The following is a 23,927-nucleotide window of genomic DNA, read 5'->3' as shown; positions in this document are numbered from 1 at the left end:
AGAAACTATCCATTGTAAAGCAATTATACTCCAATAAAGATGTTAAACAAAAAAAAAAGAAAAAAGTTTAATATTGCTCAGACTTCATTATTAAGAAATCTGGATTTCATGTCAGGGCTAGAAAACCTTTCCTCATCTCAGTGTTATAAATTATTTACTCATGTTTTTGTAGGTTATGAAGTGTCGTTTTGCCCGCCTGATTTGCTGTGAACGATTACGGTTACCTCCGGGTGAGTGGGTGTGTGGGCTGGAGCCGAGACTGAGCGACAGGGTCCAGCTGGGATCGGGTGTGAGAGAAAGTGAGACAGTGTCCTGGGGGTGCAGCAGGTATGGTGACTGCAGGTGTGTCAGGGGCGCATGCAAGCCACTGGTGCGGGAAGGGGTTCTGAGAAGAAAAGTGGGAGCTAAAAGTGGAGCCAGTTTCCAGAAAGGCCGGGGACAAGGCGAGCGGGGGTAGAGAGGAAGCAGTGCGAGGGGTGCTCTCGGAAGGGAGACAGGCAAAGAGGGAGAGGAGGTCGTGTGCAGTGCCATATTTCCAGATAAGTGACACCCACTTTGACCCCAAAACACAACAGTGATACAGAAAAGGTAAAACTAGAAAACAAAACATACCGACCGACCCGAAAAACAAGATGAATACTTCTGTGGACCAGTAATGGGGAAAAATGCAAAGCTGCGAGCAGGGCTGAAGCCAAAGCTTGCTGGACTCCCGTCCGGGGACCGAGCAGCTGCAGACTGTTAGGTCCCGTTCAGCAGAGGGGCCGGGAAGCGAAGCGCGGCACACAAGACCAGAACTCAAGGCAGCCTCGCCGCTTGGAGGGCGCTGGATTGGAGCTTCGCCTGCACGCCAGCTGGACAGAGACTTTCATCAAGACGCAGGCCCAGAAAGGAGACAGGAGGATGCGAATCCCCGCTGCAACCGGTAACCCACACCATCCTGTCAACTGCCTGCCTGGTCTGATATCCTCTGATCTCACTGAGTCAGCACACCTGGCTCTAGAATAAGGGCGAGAGGGGAGGGGAGCTGGATGGAGCCAATTGCTAAAGCCATCTGTGGGGCTTCCCTGGTGGCGCAGTGGTTAAGAATCCGCCTGCCAATGCAGGGCACACGGGTTCGAGCCCTGGTCCGGGAAGATCCCACATGCCGCGGAACAGCTAAGCCCGTGTGCCACAACTACTGAGCCTGCGCGCCTAGAGCCAGTGCTCTGCAACAAGAGAAGCTACCGCCATGAGAAGCCTGCGCACCGCAACGAAGAGTAGCCCCCGCTCGCTGCAAATAGAGAAAGCCTGCACGCAGCAACGAAGACCCAATGCAGCCAAAAATAAATAAAAATTTTTGAAAAAGCAAACCCACCTGCGATTGTGGGGAGAGAAGAAATTGAATGCAAAGAAAGACGCAAACAATAGAGGGAAGGTGGGGAGGGGCAAGATAGGGGTATGGGATTAGAGATACAAACTACTAGGTATTACATAAATAAGCAGCCAGGATATATCGTACAGCACAAGGAAACATAGCCATTATTTTTTAATAACTTTAAATGGAGTATGATCTATAAAAACATTGAAGCACTGTGTTGTACACCTGAAACTAATATTGTAAATCAACTATTCTTCAAAAAAAAGGTCTCAAATTCACCCCAAATAAAATTTATTTTATGGAATGGCCTCATAAAACGCTTAAAGTATGTTTGCATGCTCAAAGAGAAAGCGAAATGATTACATTTCACTGAAAAGAGCACGAAACTATGAAGTAAATTTGGACAAGAGCAGTGGTGTGCTGAAACTCACACAAGCTGGCTGGTAAAGCACTGGCAGATTGAAACTGGCTGGGCTGGGAATATTTATACCACAGAAATCAGCAACACTATAAATCAGGGGTTTTAGTTTGTTCTCGGAGACAGTTTACCAGCATACCACTGGGCAGAAATAAAACAAGATTAGAAATTTTAGAAATGAGAAAGTTAGTCATTGAAATAAACTCAATAAATGGGAATCCTAGATTTTAAATCCTAATTATACTCTCATTTGAAGGACAAGAATAAGAACACAACCGAATTTCAGTAGATTCACACAATAAAACTGTTTCTTGCTCCCATAAACTCTAAACTGGATGTTCCTGATTGGTTGGCTCTTCTGGACACTTTCCCCTGACTCTTTCCATTGAAAAGAGTGGGGTTTTTTTTTAATAGAATTGATTTTTTTAGAACAGTTTTAAGTTTATAGAAAGAAAAGGCAAAGTTACCTCACAGCAAAAGAAGGATTGAAACTCAGATCCTTCTGAATGCAGACACCATATGTTCTTTCTACTTCACCAAGCCTTCTCCCTGGAGAGAAGCCATGTTGCCAGAAAGAGCCTGTATTATTCTCAGGAGCAGAAACAGTTGTTAGATGAAAGGTGTTATTTCTATATTCTCGGGGAGCAGGCTGGTCCTGATACCCACAGTTCAGCAAGGGGAGGGGCCATCTTGCATTTTTGTGTGTTAGTTGTCACACAGACAAACTCACCGCAGAAGCTGTGATTTTTCTGGAAGGGTAGGGAGAAGGAGCATTGATTCCTAATTCACTCAGAAAGGAATAATTTGATTTTTTGAAGTGTTTTAGGACTTCACCCTTCCCCTCACCAAGCCAGGAATGATGTTTTCCTACTTTGCCAGATATGTCACAGGCAACAATTCCTTGCCTGCTGAATGGCAGCCCTTAGCCGTTCATTCCTCTGATGGGTGAAATATTTAATCGCTTCCTGCCCTTCCTCTAGCATCCAGCCAGAGTGCCAGCCAAGTGTGTATCCACCACCCCTGGTCAGGCCATAAATCTAAATGTTTCTCTCCAAAGAGCCCTCCTTGTTCAGACTGTATTACTGCTCACTCAAACATGGTGCCTCTCCCAGAGAAACACACATCCCTGCTAGACTGAGGCATGGACATGGGACTTCCTTGACATTAAGGAAATGTGAACTTCTTGACAGAAGCATTCAGAGCCAGCCTGTGGCACACCAGATACTCTTTTCCTGGCCCTGAAACAACAGATCCACCACAGACAGCACTCCTTTCTGTCTGAGTGACCATGATGAGCACAGCCCGTGATGGAAAAGTGGCTTGAGTGAGAAACAAACTTTGTTGTTTTAAACCACTGCGAGTTTGAAGGTGTTCGTTACTGTAGCACAACCTAGCTTATCCTGACCACCCTCCCTGCCTTGGAATGGCTGATTCCCTGTCCATTCACCCTAAGGTCAACCCAGATCATAGATATGCTCCATCTAGGTACACAATATTCCCAAGCAGCTTCTTGATCCACTATTTCAGAGGAGAGAACAATTTCCAATTCCCAATTATTTTAAAAGCCTTTTAAAAGCCTCCATCATGACAGAGAGGGGTTAAATAAACAACCACAAAAAATCAGCTCTGTGGAGACAGAGGAAAACAGAGAAAGAAAAAGGTGTCTGCTAGTATGCGATTAAACACCACACTTACCTAACTTTCCTGTCCAAGAGCTCAATGAATTTATAGGGAAGGAAGGAAAAAGGTATAAACTCACATGGACAAATAAAATGGAAGCAGTTACATTGGAAGAGAGAATTTAACAAAATGTTTGGAACACCCAGAAAAATGAATGAAAAAGCTCCAATTTTTAGTAATACAGGGAACTATATAGAGCGTGAAAAAAATTCCAATCCAAAAACCAGCTACAAAGCTGATAATATTCTGTTTGAATATATCAAAGAACTACTACTTTTAGGGTTTTATTTTTAACATTTAGCTCTGATTCACTTGGCATTTTGGTGAATGGTTTAGGCTATGGATCTAATTTTATCTTTTTCCAGATGGTTATCTAGTTATCCCAATAAAATTTATTTAAATATCCATCTTTTCCTAAGTGATTTGAGAGGCCATCTCTATTACAAACCAAATTTCCATGCAGACTTGGGTCTAGGTAATCAAACTAGTGAAAGAGAATTGAGTATCCAAAAATACTCAAGTGAATGTGGAATGTCAGGGCGGTGGTCACCTTCAGGGCAAGGAAGGGGGCTGTGCTTGGCAAGGAAGATGGAACAGGGAGGCCTCTGGGATGCTTGCACAACCTGAGTGGTGGCTACATGAGTGTTCATCTTAAAATAATTCATTAAGGAACCGCCATACTGTTTTTCATAGTGGCTGCATCAATTTCAACTTCCCCCAACAGGGCACAAGGGTTCCCTTTGTTCCACATCCTCACCAGGGCTTGTTATCTCTTGTCTTTCTGATAACAGCTGTTCTAACAGGAGTGTGGTGGTATCTCATTATGGCTTTGATTTGCATTTCCCTGATGATTAATGATGTTGCGTATCTTTTCATGTACCTGGTGACTATCTGTATGTCTTCATTGGAGAAATGTCTATTCATACCTGCCCATTTTTTAATCAGATTGGGGTTTTTCTGCTATTGAGTTATATGAGTTCTTTATATATTTTGGTTTCAGGTTTTACATTTAAGTCTAATCCATTTGGAGTTAATTTTTTTGAGTGGTGTGAGATAGGGGTCCAGTTTCATTCTTTTGCATGTGCATAGAGAACTACCATATGATCCGACAATTCCACTTCTGGGTACACATCCAAAAGAATAAAATCACTGTCTTGAAGAGACATCTGCACCCCCATGTTCAATGCAGCATTATTTACAATAGCCAAGACATGGAAATAACCTAAATGTCCATCAACAGATGAATGAATAAACAAAATGTCATGCATATATACACAATGGAATATTATTCAGCCATAAAAAAGGAAATCCTGCCTTTTGCAACAACATGGATGGACACTGAGGGCATTATGCTAACTGAAGTAAGTCAGATGGAGAAAGACAAATACTGTATGGTCTCACTTTTACAAGGAACCTAAAAAAAACTAAATTCACAGAAACAGAGAGCAGATCGGTGCTTGCCAGGGTGGAGGAATGGGTGAAGGTGGTCAAAAGGTATAAACTTCTAGTTACAAGATAAATAAGCTCTGGGGATGTAATGTACAGCATGGTGATTATAGTTAACAACATTGTACTGTATGTTTGAAAGTTGCTAAGAGAGTAGATTTTGAAAGTTCTCATCACACAAATATTTTAACTATATGATGTGATGTGTTAACTAATCTTACTGTGGTAATCATTTTGCAATATACACACACATAAAATCACTATGTGTATAACTTACATACATATATAACTTTCTATGTCAACTGTATCTCAATAAAGCTGGAAAAATAAAATTCTAGCTTTTCCAATTCTTCCATATAACATGTTCAATCACCTCTTTTCAGTCCATTTTGATATCCAAATGGCAGTGGAAATTGCTTTTCCTTTACCACAGGAATTATATAATTCTATCTATTTATAATCTATAATCTACATGTATTATATAATATTTCATCTTTGCTTTACAAAATAAATGTCCATTACGGAGCTTTTAAAAAATAATAATTCATGAAGCTATATATTTTTGTACATTTATTCTTATGCTCTTTTCTGTTTATGCATTATATCCCACAACAAAGATAGTTTTAAAAAATTAATTTAAAAATGTATTAGTCAGAGGGCTTCCCTGGTGGCGCAGTGGTTGAGAATCCACCTGCCAATGCAGGGGACACAGGTTCGATACCTGGTCCGGGAAGATCCCACATGCCGCGGAGCAACTAAGCCCGTGTGCCACAGCTACTGGGCCTGTGCTCTAGAGCCCGTGAGCCACAACTACTGAGCCCACGTGCTGCAACTACTGAAGCCCGCACGCCTAGAGCCCATGCTCCGCAATGAGAAGCCACTGCAATGAGAAGCCCGCGCACTGCAACGAAGAGTTGCCCCCACTCGCAGCAACTAGAGAAAGCCCGCAGGCACCAGCGAAGACCCAACACAGCCAAAAATAAATAAATAAAATAAATAAATTTATATTTTAAAAAATGTATTAGTCGGGACTTCCCTGGTGGCTCAGTGGTTAAGAATCCACCTGCCAATGCAGGGTACAAGGGTTCGATCCCTGGTCCAGGAAGATCCCACATGTGGTGGAGCAACTAAGCCCGTGCGCCACAACTACTGAGCCTGCGCTCTAGAGCCCGCATGCTGCAACTACTGAGCCCACATGCTGCAACTACTGAAGCCCGCGCACTCTAGAGCCCATGCTCTGCAACAAGAGAAGCCACTGCAATGAGAAGGCTGTGCGCTGCAATGAAGAGTAGTGCCCAGGGCTTCCCTGGTGGCGCAGTGGTTGAGAGTCCGCCTGCCGATGGCTGGGCCCGTGAGCCATGGCCGCTGAGCCCGCGCGTCCGGAGCCTGTGCTCCGCAACGGGAGAGGCCACAGCGGTGAGAGGCCCGCATACCGCAAAAAAACAAAAAACAAACAAACAAACAAAAAAGAGTAGTGCCCACTTGCCACAACTAGAGAAAGCCCACGCGCAGCAACGAAGACCCAATGCAGCCAAAAAACTAAATAAAAAAAAACCCCATCATTTCAAAACAATGTCTTTAAAAAAAAATGTATTAGTCATGCACCCCTATGCTTCAGAGCAGCACTATTTACAATAGCCAAGACCTGGAAACAACCTAAATGTCCATCGACAGATGAATGGATAAAGAAAATGTGGTACATATATACAGTGGAATATTACTCAGCCATTAAAAATGAAATAATGCCATTTGCAGCAACATGGATGCAACTAGAGATTATCATATTAAGTGAAGTAAATCAGAAAGAGCAAGACAAACACCATATGATATCACTTATATGTGGAATCTACAATGCGACACAAATGAACATATCTACGAAACAGAAACAGACTCATAGACGTAGAGAACAGGCTTGTGGTTGCCAAGGGGGAGGTGGGGTGGGAGGAAGGAAGGATTGGGAGTTTGGGACTAGCAGATACAAACTATTATATATATAGAATGGATAAACAACAAGGTCCTACTGTATAGTACAGGGAACTATAGTCAATATCCTGTGATAAATCATAATGGAAAAGAATATGAACAAGAATGTATATGTAGGGCTTCCCTGGTGGCGCAGTGGTTGAGAATCCACCTGCCAATGCAGGGGACACGGGTTCGAGCCCTGGTCCGGGAAGATCCTACATGTCACGGAGCAACTAAGCCCGTGTGCCACAACTACTGAGCCCACGTGCCTAGAGCCCATGCTCCGCAACGAGAAGCCCGCGCACTGCAATGAAGAGTAGCCCCCGCTCACTGCAACTAGAGGAAGCCCACGCACAGCAACGAAGACCCAAAAGCAGCCAAAAAAAAAAAAAAGAAATTAAAGAAAAAAAAGTATAACTGAATCACTTTGCTGTATGGCAGAAATAAACACAATATTGTAAATCAACTATACTTCAACAAAATTTTTTTTAAATGTAGTAGTGATTGGGGCACCATCTTTAAAGAATTCTGGTGGCTGTTATGTGAGGGTCAGAAAAGAATGGATCTCAGCCTGACAAAGATGAGAAAGCCGTGCCTCCCTACCTGACACAGGGAGGCACATTTACCACAACAATCCAGTTTGGCAATTCGAGTTCTGACCTATAAGCATTTGGGACAACAGTTAATCGACCGTTAAGGTCCCCAGAAGTAAAACAGATGCTGGGCAGCCTACTAAGGTACTGCTTGATGTGTATGGGAGGGAACATTCTAGGAGTGCCAAGAAGAAACCTGAGTCACAGTGATGGGAATTTTTGGCTTCTTACCCAGTTCCCAGACCTAATCAGGTCACACACCTGGAACCTTTTTCAAGGCGATCTCAGGGTCCTTTGAGGAACTATTCTCTGATGTAGCAGGTATGTAGTGTGGCTCTTCCCCCAAGCTTTTCCAGAGGAACATATTTCCTGGAGTGACAGTGCACTGGGGAAAGGGAAATCCCCAGACCATCAGGAGTTATCAGACACTGGCTCTGAGATGCAAATGCCAACGCAGTCCACCTTATTATGAGAGTTGGAGCTTACTATGGCTAATGATAGATGGAGCTCAGGTCCAAGTCCATTTAATGGTGGGGCCAATTAGACCACAGACCCATTTTAAGGTAATTTCCTTAGTTCCAAAAGGAAAGAGAGATATTTACGACCTGGCAAAATCACCATATTGGCAACCAGACCCGTGGAGGGAAGGTGATTATGATGGGATGGGCCTAATAGAAGTCCCTGGAACTATCTCCAACATGGTAAGTCAAACTCGATGCCACATTCCAGCAGGATGTGCAGAGATTGGTGCTGTCATCCAAACTGAGTTATGGAAGGGTGGGTGACTTCTTCCTTGTTTCATTCACTCACCATCTGAATCATGGAGAATGACAGTAGTTTACTGCAAAGGTAAACAAGTGGCAATGCTAACCTGTGGTTCCAGATGTGATATCTTTCCTGAATCAAAGCAACACAGTCCTTGGCCAACATTTAAAAAAAAAAAGACACATGATTTGGTGAGACTCTTGATTCTGGAGGTAACAGGTACATCTGGAGTGCTGCTCCCACAAAGTGTGGTGACCCACAGCCCATAAGACTGGGGCCCAGATAAGAAACAATTCTCTGAAGCCCAGGCTATGTGCACGTCATCCGGACGCTGGACCTTATCACTCAGCCAACCAAACGCTATTGGAAAGTGTCTGTGGCAAAGAGAGATGTCACATGGAGCCTATGGCAACTCCAAATAAGAGAATTACAGCCCAGAGTCCTAGGGTTTTAGAAAAAGACCTATGCCCTCCTCCACCAAAAAGTATTCTCCATTTGAAAAGCAACTCTGGGCTCGCTCTTGAGCATTGACAGATTGCGGGACACCAAGTGACTACAGGCTCTAAGAGAGATCCATTGTGAGGCCCACATTATCTGATCCACCAGACTATAAACTTGTACATTCAGTGGCATTCCGTTGCATGATGGAAGTAGGCTCGAGCGGGTCCAGACAGCCCAGTTAACAGCACAGGCAGTTACTGCAGACCCCTGTGGCACCAGCTCCTACCATTCTGCCAATTCCCTGCCAACCCACACCTATGGCATCATGGGAAGTTCCACAGAACCTGGAAAAGGTGGGGGCAAGCCCCATCCTGGTGCCTGCTGCATCTGCATGCTGTGCTGGCGCCTTGCAGTGGACAGTGTCTGCCCTGCTGATCAACTTAGGGGCCCTGAAGGACAATGGTGAAGGCCACCCTCCCAGAAGGCATAGCTGGCAGTTGGGGGTTGGGAAGCCTCATGTATAAGGAAAGGGTGGGAGTCGTGCCCTCCCCTCTTCACATCCACCCACAACAGTCTTAGCCATTACGTGGTCACAACTTCCCACTGACAGATAAACCTTCTTTTCCCCAGCAAACACATTTCAGAACAAACAAACGACTATACAGTTTCTTTGCTCTTTTTAATTCAGAAAGAGAAAGGGAAGAAAATAAAACAACATTTGTTTAAATAACTGTTGTAGAAAAGATCTGGGCCGGATGCTGGGACCTACCTCTTCCAGAATGGGGATTTATTAATGTTTTAAACAAAACCAAATCCAAACAAAAGAAGAAAAAGGAACAGAAAAGAAATAAATTATTCTGCTCAATACTGTTTGGCATATTGCATTGTTTTTTCATCTTTTAAACACTCAAAAGAGCCTCTTCGGGAAGCACTGAGATGAGACTGGCAAGAATAACTGGTACCTCGACTCTCTAAAATGACAGTGGGAGGTGGTGAGAGAGGCGTTCCACTGAAGGCCCCCCTAACCCACCCACATTCTTTACTCCTACTTCTGGAATTGGGAAGGGACAGACTCAAGCTAAGTTCTCAATATATTAACTTTTAGGGGTGCCCACTGCCCTGCCCTAACCCTCTAATACACTCCCCTGCTGGCTACTGTTCCCCCAGCCAGCTGCAGGAACTACACCAATGGCCACGAGGCTGCCGGGTGCTATCAACTCACCAAGAAAAAAGGGTGGTTTTTGTGTTCGTCACTGTTGGGAAGGGGGATTCTTTTAGTGGTTTGGAAGCTTCACAGAAGCCCTTTCACCCCTCCCACACTTTCCCAACCTTGAAAGGTGAGAACACCTTCAGCAGCTTCCTCTAGGGACTTAAGCTGGGTTCAGTCATGCAAGTAGCTTCCAGCTGTAACCTCTGGTTGTTAGCTTCGCAGCCCTTCTAGAGCTGGAAATGGAAAGTGGGTTAGAGGGAAAAGGAAGCAGGTGAGCAAGGGGGAAAGGATGTGTGGGCAGGGGAGGAGGCATGCAGGGGGCAAGTCTACTCCTCCCCAGCTATTTGCATGTCCAGCTTACTATTTGCAAAGAAATCTGTTGGTCAGCCACCCCTAGTAACTTCAGGTTAGCTAAATCATGAGCCCAAAGCATCTCCAGCCTTCTTTCCTACGTGTTGCTCCCTCTCCCTAGAGCCAGACAAGGGGGGAAGGGCGGGGAGCAGCAGTGCCCCAATCACAGAGCAGGTTTTGATTTTTTTTTTTTTTTCCCAGAGCAACAAGTAGGCTGGGGAGGAGGCCCAGGGCCTAGGGAGAGACACTTAAAAAAGGCTGTGGACGAACAACAGGGGCCGAGGGTACACGTGAGTGTACCTTACATGTGATGTGACGAGGTTTCCTTTTCTCCTGCCCTATTCTTACACCTGTGTTCCAGAGTTAAGCCCTAGGCGAATGCCGCCCCCAGCAAGACGTGAAAACAATTCTAGTTTTCTGGTGAGACACTGAATGCCATGGTCAGAAAGGCCATTCCATAGGGTGGCCAAAGGCGGGACGGGAGGAGGCAGGAGGAGGGGACCCACGTACCCTCTGGATTCTCACCGCATTTCTTTGGTGGGTTTGCACTCACCCATCTGCGCCTGACCGATAAAGGAAATGTGGGGTCTACTTCTCTCGGAGGTCCAGAGCGGTTTGGGAGAGTTCTAACTTTTCCCCTGGGGAAAAACGCGCTCCTTGGAAACCACCTAACCACCCGCAAGCCTCCGCGAACGCCCCTCCGCCCGCCCCGAGGCCACGAGGGACCCCCGGGAAGGGGAGACCGGGCCGCTACTGTCCCGCACCTTCCCCACCGTTTCCTCCTCCGCGCCCCCCGCGGGGTCAGGCCGGCCGGCGACTGAGGAAAGTACTTCTCGGGGCCGGAACAAACTTCTGCTCCTTTGAAAGCGTGAAATATCGATAAAATCCTACCCAAAAGCATACGGGAGTGGGGAATTGATCGGCCGCCGGCCCGCCTCCTAAGGCCATTGATTGGAGGAGACGGGCACCAGAGCCGGAAGTTCTCCTTGAGTCGCATGATTCGCTGGGAGAAACAGAGGCTCCGGCCGGCGGCAGCGCTGATTGATGCTAGGCCCAGCCAGCGCCCAGAGTCTCGTGATTGGCGGAGGATAGCCGGCGCTCGCTAGACTGCAGCATGATTGGTCCAGACTGCGGCGGCGTCGCTCCCGATTGCCTGCTGACGCCCAATAGGGCGCCGCGCCCGCGCTTAGGCCACCACCCCCGGGCTGACCCTGAGTCCCGGCTGGAGCGCTTGCCGGCGCCTCGCGGTAGGGCCGGAAGAGTCACGGCTGGGTCGGGCTCAGTTCCCTCTGTAGACCTCGATTTTGCTGGCCTTGGCCAGCATGTCGATGATGTGGGCCTCGAAGTCGGCGTCATGCACGCCCGTCTTCCGGAACTCGCCCGCGTACCGGTTATTCTCCCAGTAGTGGTGCCAGTTGCCCCGGCTGTCGGCCCCGAACCCGTACACGTTCACCTGCGGGGGAGGGCGGCGCGGGTCACCCCAAGTCGGGGACCAGGGAGCAGAGGGCGCGGGAGAGCCTCGGGTCGTGGTGCGGGAGGAGAGGGGAGCCGCGACGAGCCGACCACAGCCAGAGGCCGGCAGCTCATCAGTTTACAGCGCGCGGTTAGACCGGGGACACCCAGCCCTGACGCTAAGGACACTGTCCCAGAGGGAGACGCCTGCTCCCTTCCGGTTCTCCTTCCAACCACCCTCTGATTACATCAAGAACACCTCAGTTTGGGGCTAGTCTGTGACAGCTCTCCAACCCTTGCTAACTTTTTTTTTTTTTTAATGGAGTACTTTTATTGAAAGCTGGTCAAGTACCCAGTACCATACACTGAAGAGTTTACTGGCAAAAGTGGGTGTGCTGGGCATAAGCACTACCGTGTATGGCACAGTAGCTCCCCCCGCTAGAGAGATGGGCTCCTTGAATGACTAACCTCCATTTTTAACAGAGTAGGCCTGGGGCCCACAGCTGTGGGAGACACCATCCTGCTGAAACTTAACTACTTAAACTACGTCGTTTCCATTCCATTTACGCTTATGCTTATTGTTTATGGCAAGTAATATCAATTATGGTAGTAGTATTCAATTTCCTTTTTAAATTTAACGTTTCAATGAAGTAATTTCAGATTTGGTAAAATCATGAAAGTAGTTAAGTTTGGGAAATGCAGATCTATACCTTTCAACCTAGAAATTGGGGGAATGAAAGTCACTTTGTTTCTTCCTGCAAAAACACATTCCTCTTGAGGCACTGCTAAGCCCCGACAAGGGCTGACTCCCTCTCGTCTATGGGTCCCGCTATTTTATCAACTACCCACCTCATCACACACATGCAGAGCAAAGAAGAGTACCAGCATCCCAGTGGAAGGGTACCGCCCATGATGCTCTGTCCACCTGTCGTGGATGTACTTGAAGAAGGCTGGGTTGTAGATCTGGACCTGGGAGGAGAAGATGTAATGAGCACATGAGGGCTTCTGGGGCCTGGAGGCTCAGGCCAGGCTCTGAGCAGCTTCTGCCAGTTCCTCCATGCTTGCCAGTGGACCTGTTCATCAGGGTTCTCTGGTTCCTGCAGCCTCTGTGTGGGGTCAGGCATACCAGCAGATGGGGACTCTGAAGGTTCTAGAAGGGTTTTGGGGGGTAACTGAACCACAAGACCAGGCACAGCACAAGTCAGGTCTGCACTGTTTCCTCTGGGGTGGGGATGAAGAAGGGGGAGGAGGAAACTTACCTTTTCTTTGTCCACTCGAAGGAAGGACTTCACTGGGGCATAGGTGCTGAAAGCAGAAAGAAAAGTAACACTGAGATGGCTCCGTGGACCCAGGGATGCCTTTTCTCCCACTGAGGCCCGAGTGATGACAGCCTCACGACAGGCTCCCCTGCTTCCAGACTGCTGTCCCATAGCACACCACTGCAGCTCCTTGCTCAGAAACCTTCAGTGGCTCCCTATGTCCTTCAGGATGAAATAAGGATGGTAGACTAGTGGTTGCCTAGGGCTGGCGGGGGGAGGATGGGGTGGAGGGAGTGGGGGAGATGGCTAAGGGGTACAGGAGTATCTTTAGATTATCTTCATCTTTAGAACATGCATGTATTCTAAAATTCACTGTGGTGATGGTTACACAACTCTGTAGACATACTAAAAGCCCCTGAACTGTACTTTTCAATGTGTGAATTGTATGGTATGTGAATTATATCTCAATAAAGCTGTTTTAAAAAAACTACTTGGTGAATTGAATTTCCTGAGGTTCCCAGCTGTGATTGGGCAACTGCCTCCAAAGAAAGTTCTCAGAAGGCAGAGCTCCCACAGTAGGAGCTACCTCCCAGAAAGGAGACCTGGAAAAGTGTCCTTCTCCACCTTTCTACCACCAGTATGCTGGCTGCCACCATGCAGGGAGTGACCCAAAACAAGCTGTGGCCTCAGCTAACCACCGTTTGGGGCCCTCCCTACCACTGCTTCTCTCCTCACCTGCCCCTCTTGGCCAAAATATTCAATTAAAGGAATCCTAAGATCCGTTCCCTGGACAACTCCTCCCAAGGTGGGCCTGTCACCCATATCCCACTTCCAACCAGCAGAGGAGCTCACAATCGGATCTGCCCCGTGGACAGGGCGCTGGCGATCCACAGTAGGTCCAGGGCTTTGAAGGGCACCAGCACGAAGCTGACGTTGGCGGGCAGGTTCTTGGCACTCTCGGGGTACATGAAATGGTGGGTGGTTCGGCTGCCGACATCCTGCTCAAAGCCCACGGTTGGCGCCTGATTCATCCTGCAGGGACAAGAAGGTGGCGTGAGAAGACACCACCGTGGAAACTGGTACAAGAGGACAGTTTGTTGCTGGCCATCAAACATGTAAATAGGTGTGCACTTACCCAGCAATTCCATTCTTAAAATTTATCCTATAAAAATGGTTGCATAAGTGTGCAAAGGATATCCACTGCAGTATTATTTACAATAGTGAAAAGGAAAACCAGTCAAACAATAGAGAACTGGTTAATACATTTTGGTACATTCATGTAACAGAATAGCATGTAGTCATCAGAATGAACAAAGTAGATTAACGTGTGCTGGTAAGAAATATGTCCAAGAGTTACTGAGTGAAAAAAACCAAGTGGTGTGAGGAATCTCACGTCTTTCCTTTTAACACATATCTTTTGAATACCTGTGCAGTCAGAGGAAATTACAACCAGAAAAGGAAAACTGAAAATTAGATAGTGTGATTCCATTTTTTGTGAAAGAAAAAAAAAAAAAAGAAAGGATAGAAGGAGAGGGGGAGAGAGAGAGAGAGAAACGAAGGAAGGAAGAAAAGAAGGAATGAAGGAAGGAGGAAAGGGAGGAAGAATAAAAACTAACTTTTGTATATGAATAGAAAAAATCTGGAAGAGTATTAAAATTTTAACAATGGTTACTCTAAGGGAATGGGATAATTCACTTTTTTGAAAAAATATGTTTTATTTTTAGCTGCGTTGGGTCTTTGTTGCTGCTTGCGGGCTTTCTCTAGTTGCGGTGAGCAGGGGCTACTCTTTGCTGCGGTGCGCTGGCTTCTCACTGCGGTGGCTTCTCGTTGTGGAGCATGTGCTCTAGGCGTGCGGGCTTCAGTAGTTGTGGCTCATGGGCTCTAGAGCACAGGCTCAGTAGTTGTGGCACACGGGCTTAGTTGCTCCGTGGCATGTGGGATCTTCCCGGACCAGGGCTCGAACCCGTGTCCCCTGCATGGGCAGGCAGATTCTAAACCACTGCGCCACCAGGGGAGTTCTGGATAATTCACTTTTTAGTGAGTACATTTCTGGGGTTTTTTTCCCCAATAACAAGCACATGTTACTTTTATAATTTTTTTTTTAAAAGAAAAGACAACCTTTCACAGCTTACAGCTCACCTGGCTGTTCTGTCCTCTTTCCTAGAAGACACGGAAGCAAGACAAGAAGCTGAAGCACCCCCTTGGCCCCTAGGCGGATGGCTCAATTCTGCCCGTCCCAGACACCCTGTCACAGCACTTTAAATTCTTGTCTCCCCTTCCACTCCAAGGTCAAGAGGGATGCCCGCGTTGTGACAGAGCCCACCCTCAGCTGTCCTGGGCAGACGTGCAATGTGGGGCTGTCTCTCCTCTGCTGTCTTAGAAGAACCTGGAACCCCAGAGCAATCTCCCCCCTGCCCACCCCCCAGGCTGTGACACACCAAGAAGGCTTCTAACTCCTTTCAAGTGGTGCAAAACACAGGATCAAAGCTCCCTTTTTTTGGTGAGCATCTTAAAAACAAGTGATCCAGCTTTAAACACAAACCCGTTGGCCTTTTCTGTTGTGACGCATTGTGAGAACATTCCTATCTTGTGTGGGTCACAATTCAGAATCATACCACCTAGGCGGGTGACTGTAACCTGGGCTTCCACTGGGGACACAGGGATCTGGGAGAGAGGGAACAAAGTCTCCTCCACGCGCTTTCCCAGCTTTTTACGCCCATTCGAACGTTCCCTGTCCATAAAGTGGCCAGCATCCCCTAGCTGGGCCCTGGGTCACAGGGGTTCCCCTACTGCCTCCCTCCTGCCCATCTCCCATTGATGGCATGATGTGGTGACAGTGTGTCCAGGATGCCTGCCCCTCCCCACTCCCCCCCGCACTGGTCGCTGTGCTGTACCTCATGCCTCTCTGGTTCCCTTCCCTTGAGGGACTGGAGGTTATTTTGGGCTGGGAAACCAGGAGTGGCCTGATTTGGAACTAGAGAGCGAGTCCTTGTTCTTAGCCACTCCAGTTCCCGTCTGCTTCAAGCAAAAGCCTAGAATCTTTCCTGCAGCACCAACTGTGCTCTGGCCCCCGAACAGGGATTAAGATCCTGCCTCTCTTCTCCCAAATCCATTTCTTTAGAACTGCCAGTCTGCCTACCGTCTGGGTACCCCTCTGATGTCTTGGTCTTTAGGGTTCAGAGATACTGTCTCCTAGAGGGGATGAGAAGTATTTTTCCCATTCGTTAATAACAGTTTGCTGGGACTGCTACAGCTCCACACACAGCATTGGTCCTATTGTCACCAAAGCCACAGTCTGGATCTGCCTCTGCCATGACAGCCCTGGGGTCTGTGAGCAACAGAGCAGGAACAGAGCAGTTGGAGATGAAGCCTTAATGGGGATGGTGTTTCTCAGCTGGTGGCTGTGGATGCCTGGATTTGGCCTAGCATCCCCCTCTCCCCCGACTCCCAACCATTCTCAACATGAGAAAGGTTCTGCAAGGAATGTTGAAAGCCTCAGAGACATATTGCTGCCTTGGTGTTGCTATGGAGACAGCAACAGTCTCTAAGACAAAGCCCTTCCCCCTGCCTCCTGGGAAACCTAGTCTTTCTGCAGTGCTCATCCTAAGAGATGCTTAGTGAAAACTGGGCATTTTCAGTATCTTTACTCTTAGGGCTCTTCCTCCACCAAGGAGTGGAATGGAAGGATCCCCACTGTGGCATTTCCTGCTGCAAGTCTAGGGAGATAAGTCAGAAACCGCGGAAGTTCAGACGCAGAACGAGCAGCCCATGTCCGGGTCACAAATCTACCTCTAGCCCCGGCTCACACTCGGGCTACCTGCTCCTGTCCTCCTCTGGAATGAGTGCCCTCCCAGCCCTTCTCTTTTCCTCAACGCTGGGCACAGACGTCTGTAGAATGAATGAGCCCCTGCACAATCGAAATGCTATGAGGTAAAGGTAAGGGATGAGAGCCCAAAGCAGGCACCGGCAGCTCCTTTTTCTGCCCAGGACGCCCCTCCTCTGCAAGTCTGCCAGAGGCATCACCCATGGCTATTAAGCAAGACACTAGTTTGGGGCCCACACTCCTGGCCCAACCGCTAAAAGGGACCAGGCAAGTGAAAGGGCCTCTGGGGGGAGTTTTCACAAGACATCAGCCAGGAGTCTAGTTTCAGCTCTTTGCAGAGGCATTCAGAGTTGGAAGCTGAGCGCGGGCCTCAAGCAAAGTTCAGAATGACAGTTCTGCCTCCTTATCCACCCCGACAAACACAAGCGAGAGACTTGAGCCTCTGTCACAGCACCCCCTGCAGCTGGCCACTCCTACGCGGCCGGACAAGGCCAAGGAGGCCAAGGCCCCCTCCTGGAGGCCGGTCCTGGGTCCAGCCTTGAGCTCCCTGGGACTTACCTCATGATGAAGTTGTGCCCGTCCACATCCGGCCCGTAGCCAGAGCCCCGCAGGTTGCCCGAGTTCCCCACCACAGCACAGCGCCGGCACTGGCGGGGGTCCCGGAAACGGTAGGGGTTCTCGCCTGGTACTATCTGGAACAGCTTCTCCAGCACCTCGTTGGTGTTGTGTGACTTGAACTGGGGCTGCAACATCTGGGGAGGGGAGGGGAGGGGAGGGGAGGGGAGAAGAAAGAAGGAGGGGTGTGATCGGGAGGGGACTCCCGCCCGCTCCCCCTCTCTGCCCTCACCCTCCAGTGTCCAAGCGGCGCACGCCTCCTACCCGGGCTGTCAGAGGGCGGAAATCCTCCCTGAGCAGTAAGGACCCTCCCCTTGTTCAACAACAGCCAGGGAGGGCCCCGCTTTTGGGAGTAGCTCTGCGGTACTGGCTGGGCTCGGGGGTCAAGGTGCTATTCAACACCTTCTCCAGGGGTCTGCAGGCCTGTGCCGCGAAGCAGAGAGGCCCCTGCTCTGCTGTCCTCTCGGGGCAGCTCTGAGTCTCATAGTCATTTTGAGGTGCAGTTAATGTGGAAAGCCCCGGGGAGCTTCAGGGGCTTATTCCCAAGAAGCCTGCAAGGGGCGCCCCTGGGACTCAGCCTGAAACTCCAGGCAAGATCCACAGGATATCCGGAGCCCTGAGCCCTGGGGAAAAGACAAAGAGGCACAGATATTCTTTCAAAGTCAGAACAGCTGGAATGAAACCGGTCCCCTGCACCTCCCACCACCAGTGATGCAAGAGACCATGAAATGAGGCCAGAGCAGCACTTAAACGCCTATAGTGCCAGGCAGGTAACATGCAGGAGTGAAGAGGCAGGTGGGGCCTACAGCCAACAGGAGTTCCCATCAAAAAGGGGTGACTTCAACCAATTGCTGCCCTGTGGGACTGTCAGCCCAGAAGGACCAGATTTTCTGGTTTTTCAAGAGAAGCTGAAAAAAACAGATGTCCTGTGAAATATCCTGATTCCTAAATGATGGTAACTCATGCAAATAGTTTAAAAACATTGAGTGAGCTGGACTCGGCCCCTGGGCCGAATGCTCTGTGGCCCGAGCGGTAACGCTGCGGGTTTGCGGCTAAGCAGGAGCTGCTCAGGGGACAGAACGCATGGAGGGGATGGGTGGGCCTGCTTCTCTGCCTCTTCTCTGAGCACAGGAAGGGCCCCTGAGCACAAGAACATGAATTCAGTGTGGAGAAGCAGCTCAGCCCTGAGACAAGAATTTTAAGCTCATAGCAAAAGAGGGTGTCTGTGGGGAGCAGCAGAGAGGTGGCTTCTGGGGCTTAAACAGCCCTGAGTTCCATCCCCGTGAGCAGGGGCCTGGCCTGCCTCTCGGTCCATCCCTGCCCAGAGGCCACCACTGAGACCTATGACCCAGGCAAGCCCAGGGCACTCTCTGAACCTTGATCTTCCCCTAAAATGAAGGGTGTGACTATGCGCAACAGGCAGGACCCTTCAAGGGCTCCAGGCTGTCATGGGAAGGGCGTGTGTGGCTCCTGGTGACTCCTGCTCTGTAGACCCCCCATCCTTAGGGACTCTGACAGTCCGGGCTGGGAAGCAGGATCTCTGAGTGGCTCTGATAAGCCTGATTGCAAGAGCTCACCCTCACAGTTGTCCTAACTGTGAGAAAAAGGGAGAGTCACCACCCTCCCCATTTGCCAGCTGGGGAAACCAGGGACCACGAGCTGACTCCCAAGTCCCCCAGCAGGAAATGCCTGCAGCCTGCAAGCCCCCCTGGGTCAAGTACTGACGCTGCTCCACCCCTGACATGTGTGGCAACCAGGTGGCCCTGGCAAAGCCTAGGGAGTGACGCTCCAGAGATGACAGGGACAAGGTGAAGGGAGATAAAGCAGCAGCAAGGTGACAGGATCCGGAAGAGCTTGGGCACACCTGTCCCCCCATCCCCTCCCCTTCACCTCCCTTAGCCCCCAGAGGAGTTGCTGATGCTTCCCTGTCCCAACCCAGAAGAAAGGCTTTTCCAGCAATTGGAAGGAACCAAGTGAGTGGCATGGTGTCTCAAATTATTTTGAGCAAACATTTACAAATTAGGATACTGCCTGCATAGCAACAATCACTGGAGCTGAACCGCTGCCTCCTTTATAAAGGGCAGGCCTTCTTCCTGTTGCCATGCTCACTTCTCACCATCTTCTCCCTGGGGAACCTGTTTCTCCTGTCTATTTCACCTCCCTGGTCCAGCAAGGCATTTCTGGTCTATGTTTGGCCTCTACAGGCACTAGAAAATATTAGTTCTCTTTCCTTCCAGGCCAAAGCTCGCTCTCCCCTTCACAAACTGTGATCCTAGTAGCTGGCCCTGGTCCAGCGAACCTCACACTTTGTCAAGGCTCTGGGGGCCAGAAGACAGACAGCCCCAATCCAAGAGGGGGCTCTAAGGGTGACTCCCAAACAAGGGGACAGACCCCCGGAGAGGAGGCAACAAAGGGGAGGCAGGAAGGGCCACAGCATTCTCACCATCCACCACCTCTGGACCTCTGGGGGCAGGTCCATGTTCTCTCGGGTCCAGACCGGGGAAATGTTGCTGTTGAAGTGGCTGTCGAACCACTCAGAGGCGCCAGCGTCGCCCATGCAGCGGCGACAGGCACAGCTCTTGCCGGCGGGCCCCTCCTTGCTGAGGCGCTGAAGGCCGGTGTAGCCGGGCACCAGCTTCACCCGGTGGGTCCCGTCCAGGGTGCCCGAGTCCAGGTCGGGCAGGGTGGCCATGCTGTGGTGGGAGTAGGTGAACAGCAGCGACATGATGAACACCAGCAGGAAGGCCACGGAGATGAACCACACCCGCAGGGAGCACTTCATGGTTCGGCGCCCCGGGGAGCTGGGGCCTCAGCCCGGCAGTCAGGCGGGGGTCACCGTGGCCACTCCTTTCCCAGCCCGCTGATGGGCCAGCCACAGCGCAGCCTGCTTGTGCCGGCACCACACGCAAAGGGCATGTGGGCTCGTGCTGAGGAGGGGGCAGGGGCAGGGGTCCCACGCCACGGCCTCCCTCAGCGTCAGGAGAAAGCACGTCGGCAGCAGTGGCTCCCCCGTCCCTGAGCCGCCTGGCCCTGCTTATGGCTTCATTGGGTCTCTCCGTCACTAGCTGGGCCACAGAGGCTCTGCTTCTCCTGGAGCCCTGGCAAGGGGGAGGTCAGTCCATCCCAGCCCTCTAGTCCCTTGGGGTTGCTGGCTACCAGCTCTGGGGGTCCACCTCTTTGGCGGCTTGAAACGATCCAGTCTGGAGCATTCGGGGTCCTTGTGGCTCATGAGCAGATGCCGAGGCGGCCCCTCGTCCCCTGCAGCAGGGAAGCCCTTGAACCCCAACCACAGCAGAGAGCACGTGGGCTTCAAGCAGCCTGAATTTCATGTAAGAGTCTTCCCTCTCTCAGTTGGCCCTCAGGGCCCAACCCCTCTGCCAGGGGAGGAAAGGGAACCAAGCCCCAATCCAGAGAGAAGAAACCCAGGAAGCTCCGTGGGTTCCAGAAAACTCTTCAGAGACCAAGATCCTCCTGGCGTTAGGTTCTGCCCTTCTACTTCCCATCCGAGACGCCAGCCCCTTTCCCCCGACAGTCGCAGCCCCAACTGCCGTTGTGTAGGGGTGGTCAAACTCCGGCTCCTGCTCTGAGGTCCCCTGGGGCCTGGGAACAGCCGCTTCTCAGCAGGGTGTTGCTTCGAATGCCATCGGGGTCAGCCGAGCGAGTGTAAGCCCAGCGAGTGTGAGCCGAGCTCCAGGCCAGGGCCCGGGCCTCCGTCTTGGTGCTGCTGGCCCAGGCTTGGAGGCTGCTCTGCCCATCTCCGCTCCCCTGAGGCCTCTGTCCTGCCCTGAGCTAGCAGTAATCCCCTGGCAGGTTCCCCTCACTCGTCAGGCGCCAGGCTGCCGCAGCATGACTCTGAAATTGCAGAAAGGAAAAATAATGTGCAGACAGATCACACATGCACACGTGCTCTCCCCCAGCCCTGCCCCCAAGTCCCAGAGGGGACAGAGCTGGCAGTAGAGGAGATGCCTACTTAACTGAAGGGTGGACAAGAGAAAGGGCTCTTCCCTCTAACTGCAGATAGCATCACTCTGCTCTCCTTAACTCGGGCCTCTAAAGACCAGATTAGATCGCCACCCTCACTCATTAGCCAGAAGGTAAACAAGGACGGAAAGTGAATTCCCTAGAGCCACAGGGCAAGTCACTGGAAAAGCCAGGTTTAGGAAGTTCCTATTCCAGCTATATGAGGTTAATTTCAGGAAACTTAAGAGAAAATGGCCCAGAGAAAAGACGGTAGGGGACTGCAGATATGACCCCCTGCCCGGGCATTCTCTACCCCTGAGAAGAGGTAGAGAAGCCCCCACAAAGTGAGGGGGGCGGTTGACCTGAGCCCTGGGATTTGCCCTCTCCCCTCTGCAGTGTGGGCTACAGATGAGGCATTCCTGGCTTAGCTGGGTGATTCATTAACAATCCTTCCAGCTCTGGTGTCAGGGAGAGAACCTGACCATGTCAGGATGCTCAGCACCACTGCCGCTCAGCCCTCTGGACAGTTGCCTTCCTCTGCAGGTTACCAAATAAATGCCATGGGCGACTGACAGCCTGAGGCCCTGTGCTGCCCTGGGCAAGAGCAGGGAGAAGAGGCAGCAGGGTGCTTTGGGGATCCACCCTAAGGAAAGGAGCCTGAATCCATGCCACGTGCTAGGGAACCAGGGTAAGAGTCAGGGACAAGGCTGAGAGTGGAGCCCCCGGGCCCTGGCTCCATGCCATGGGGAGCACTTAATCCTAGAGGCCTGCCTGTCCCCACCAGCTCCTCTCCAAGTCCAGCCAGCCCTGGTTCTGACCCGGCCCCTGGGCCTCACAGCTGCTCTCGGAAAGCTCCAGCTCCAGCCATCTCCTCCGGCTCCTCTGGCTGCTGCCACCAGCTGCACAGAAGGCATCTCAGGCTCTATGTTCAAGAACTCCGCCGCCCCCTCCATTCACAGCAGCTCAAATTTCTGGGGCCAAGCCAAACCACAAAGTCATCAGGGAACAGGACTAACACGTTCCAATAAGGAGACATTATTCTGGGTGGGGAAACAATGCTCACAGACGTGAAGGAACTTGCCTAGTCACAACCTCCTGAGTGTAGCTGAGATTTGAGTCCAGGTCTATCCAGTTCCAAAGCCTGCAACTGGCCAGGGCGTAGAAAGAAGCCCATGGGTTCCTTCAACTACCCAGAGGCTCCAGGGTAAGAGACAAAGAGACACAGAAGCCAGCTTCCCAGGGTCAAGAGTGAAGCCGCCCACAGGCCTCACCGGGGCTCCCAGCTCTAACCCACAGACCCAGTGGCACTGGTCCAGTGTGCTCCTTCCAAAGGTTCTACTGCACCCTTTGGCATGCCGGACTCCATGCACAGCCTTTGGCGGCGCTGTCTGTAAATAGAAGCCAGGTCACTGTCTCTTCTAGGCCTCGCTTTGCTCATATCCATGCCCAACATCTAAGGAAAAGAGCTCTGTTTTGCAGGGTCTTGCTCCCAGCATCCTGTGACCTGAGGAGAGCCAGCCATGAGGCAAGCGGCCCAGGAGGTGGTGACTTTCCAGGCTGAGCAAGGGATGGTGCAAGGGGCCTGGCTGGGGAGACCTGGTTTCTGGTGCGTGGCCCACTGTGGCCCCCGAAGGCAGACTTGGGCAGAAGCCGGCACAGGAGGCTCTGAAGGAAACACCTCTCATGTTGGGGAAGACCGTAACTCCTTGCAGTCTGAACTCAACAAAGGGGGCATCTGACGTAACCGGCTGCCTTGTCAGGGGGAGGAAAAGCCCCGGTTTCGTCACTGTGTTGGGGAAGAGCAGAGAGGGTATTCCCAAACATGGGTCACCGGCAAAAGCCCTTGCTCTGGAAATCCCAAGGCTGGGCTGCTTCTGGGAACGTGTGCTGAGGGCAACTGAGGGCACAGGGCAGAACGGAACAAGAACGGTCAGAGGCCCCAGACATGCACCCCGAATCCCAGAAGTCACCTGGTTAAGAGCTTTTATGCACATCATTTGCTCTGGGGTACTCCCCGTGCTCTCCAGTTGTCAATGCCTAATTCTCATTTCTCCCTTTCACAGCTGCTCTGATCTTTCACTTTAAGCCCATGCAAACCCCAATGTAAAAAAGTCAGGGGAAGGGCACACATTTGGGCATCAGCTCCCACCTGTGGTGCCCACAGAGGGAAGCAGGCCAGTCCTCCAGGGCCACCTGGCTGGTGCTGGCTTATTTATTCATTCGATAGATACTTAATGGGCCGGCGCAGGGCTGCGGGGGCTAGTGTGGGACGGTAAACACGCGTCCTGTCCTAATGGAGCTTCTGGTCTAGCGGCAAATACAAAGGCAAGGCACAGGGGATTACAAAGTGCCATGACAGGGAAGTTACAGGGTGCTGTGAGAGGGAACAGAGTACACGAGGAGGAAACAGCCTGACCTGTGAAAAACATGGCAAGAGGGGCTTCCCTGGTGGCGCAGTGGTTAAGAATCCGCCTGCCAATGCAGGGGACACGGGTTCAAGCCCTGGTCCAGGAAGATCCCACATGCCGCAGAGCAACTAAGCCCGTGCGCCGCAACTACTGAGCCTGTGCTCTAGAGCCCGCGAGCCACAAC

The 23,927-nt window shown here is 50.6% G+C and overlaps 1 protein-coding gene across 3 annotated transcripts in view; it reads right to left on the bottom strand.

Moving 5' to 3' along the window:
- Window positions 1–9,470: 9,470 nt before the first annotated feature.
- ST3GAL2 (ST3 beta-galactoside alpha-2,3-sialyltransferase 2) overlaps window positions 9,471–23,927 on the bottom strand; it is a 43,408-nt gene continuing 28,951 nt past the window's right edge. Inside the window, exons 1-7 of one of the 3 annotated variants that reach the window (XM_055078938.1) lie at window positions 22,172–22,247; window positions 19,819–21,227; window positions 17,319–17,512; window positions 13,790–13,969; window positions 12,938–12,983; window positions 12,561–12,647; window positions 9,471–11,679 (exon numbers count right to left, since the gene is read on the bottom strand). In XM_055078938.1, coding sequence (XP_054934913.1) covers window positions 11,506–11,679; window positions 12,561–12,647; window positions 12,938–12,983; window positions 13,790–13,969; window positions 17,319–17,512; window positions 19,819–20,157 — 1,020 coding nt within the window. In that variant the 5' untranslated portion in view covers window positions 20,158–21,227; window positions 22,172–22,247 and the 3' untranslated portion in view covers window positions 9,471–11,505. Of the gene's footprint in view, window positions 11,680–12,527; window positions 12,648–12,937; window positions 12,984–13,789; window positions 13,970–17,318; window positions 17,513–19,818; window positions 21,228–22,171; window positions 22,248–23,927 lie in introns of those variants that run through there. The other 2 variants (XM_028477652.2, XM_007102566.4) reach the window with 2 other exon arrangements.

Source organism: Physeter macrocephalus, chromosome 17 (assembly GCF_002837175.3).
Source record: "Physeter macrocephalus isolate SW-GA chromosome 17, ASM283717v5, whole genome shotgun sequence".
In the NCBI taxonomy this organism is placed as follows: Eukaryota; Metazoa; Chordata; class Mammalia; order Artiodactyla; family Physeteridae; genus Physeter; species Physeter macrocephalus.
Note: the sequence above shows the minus strand (reverse complement) of the source record. Positions and strands in the feature narration are given on the sequence as shown.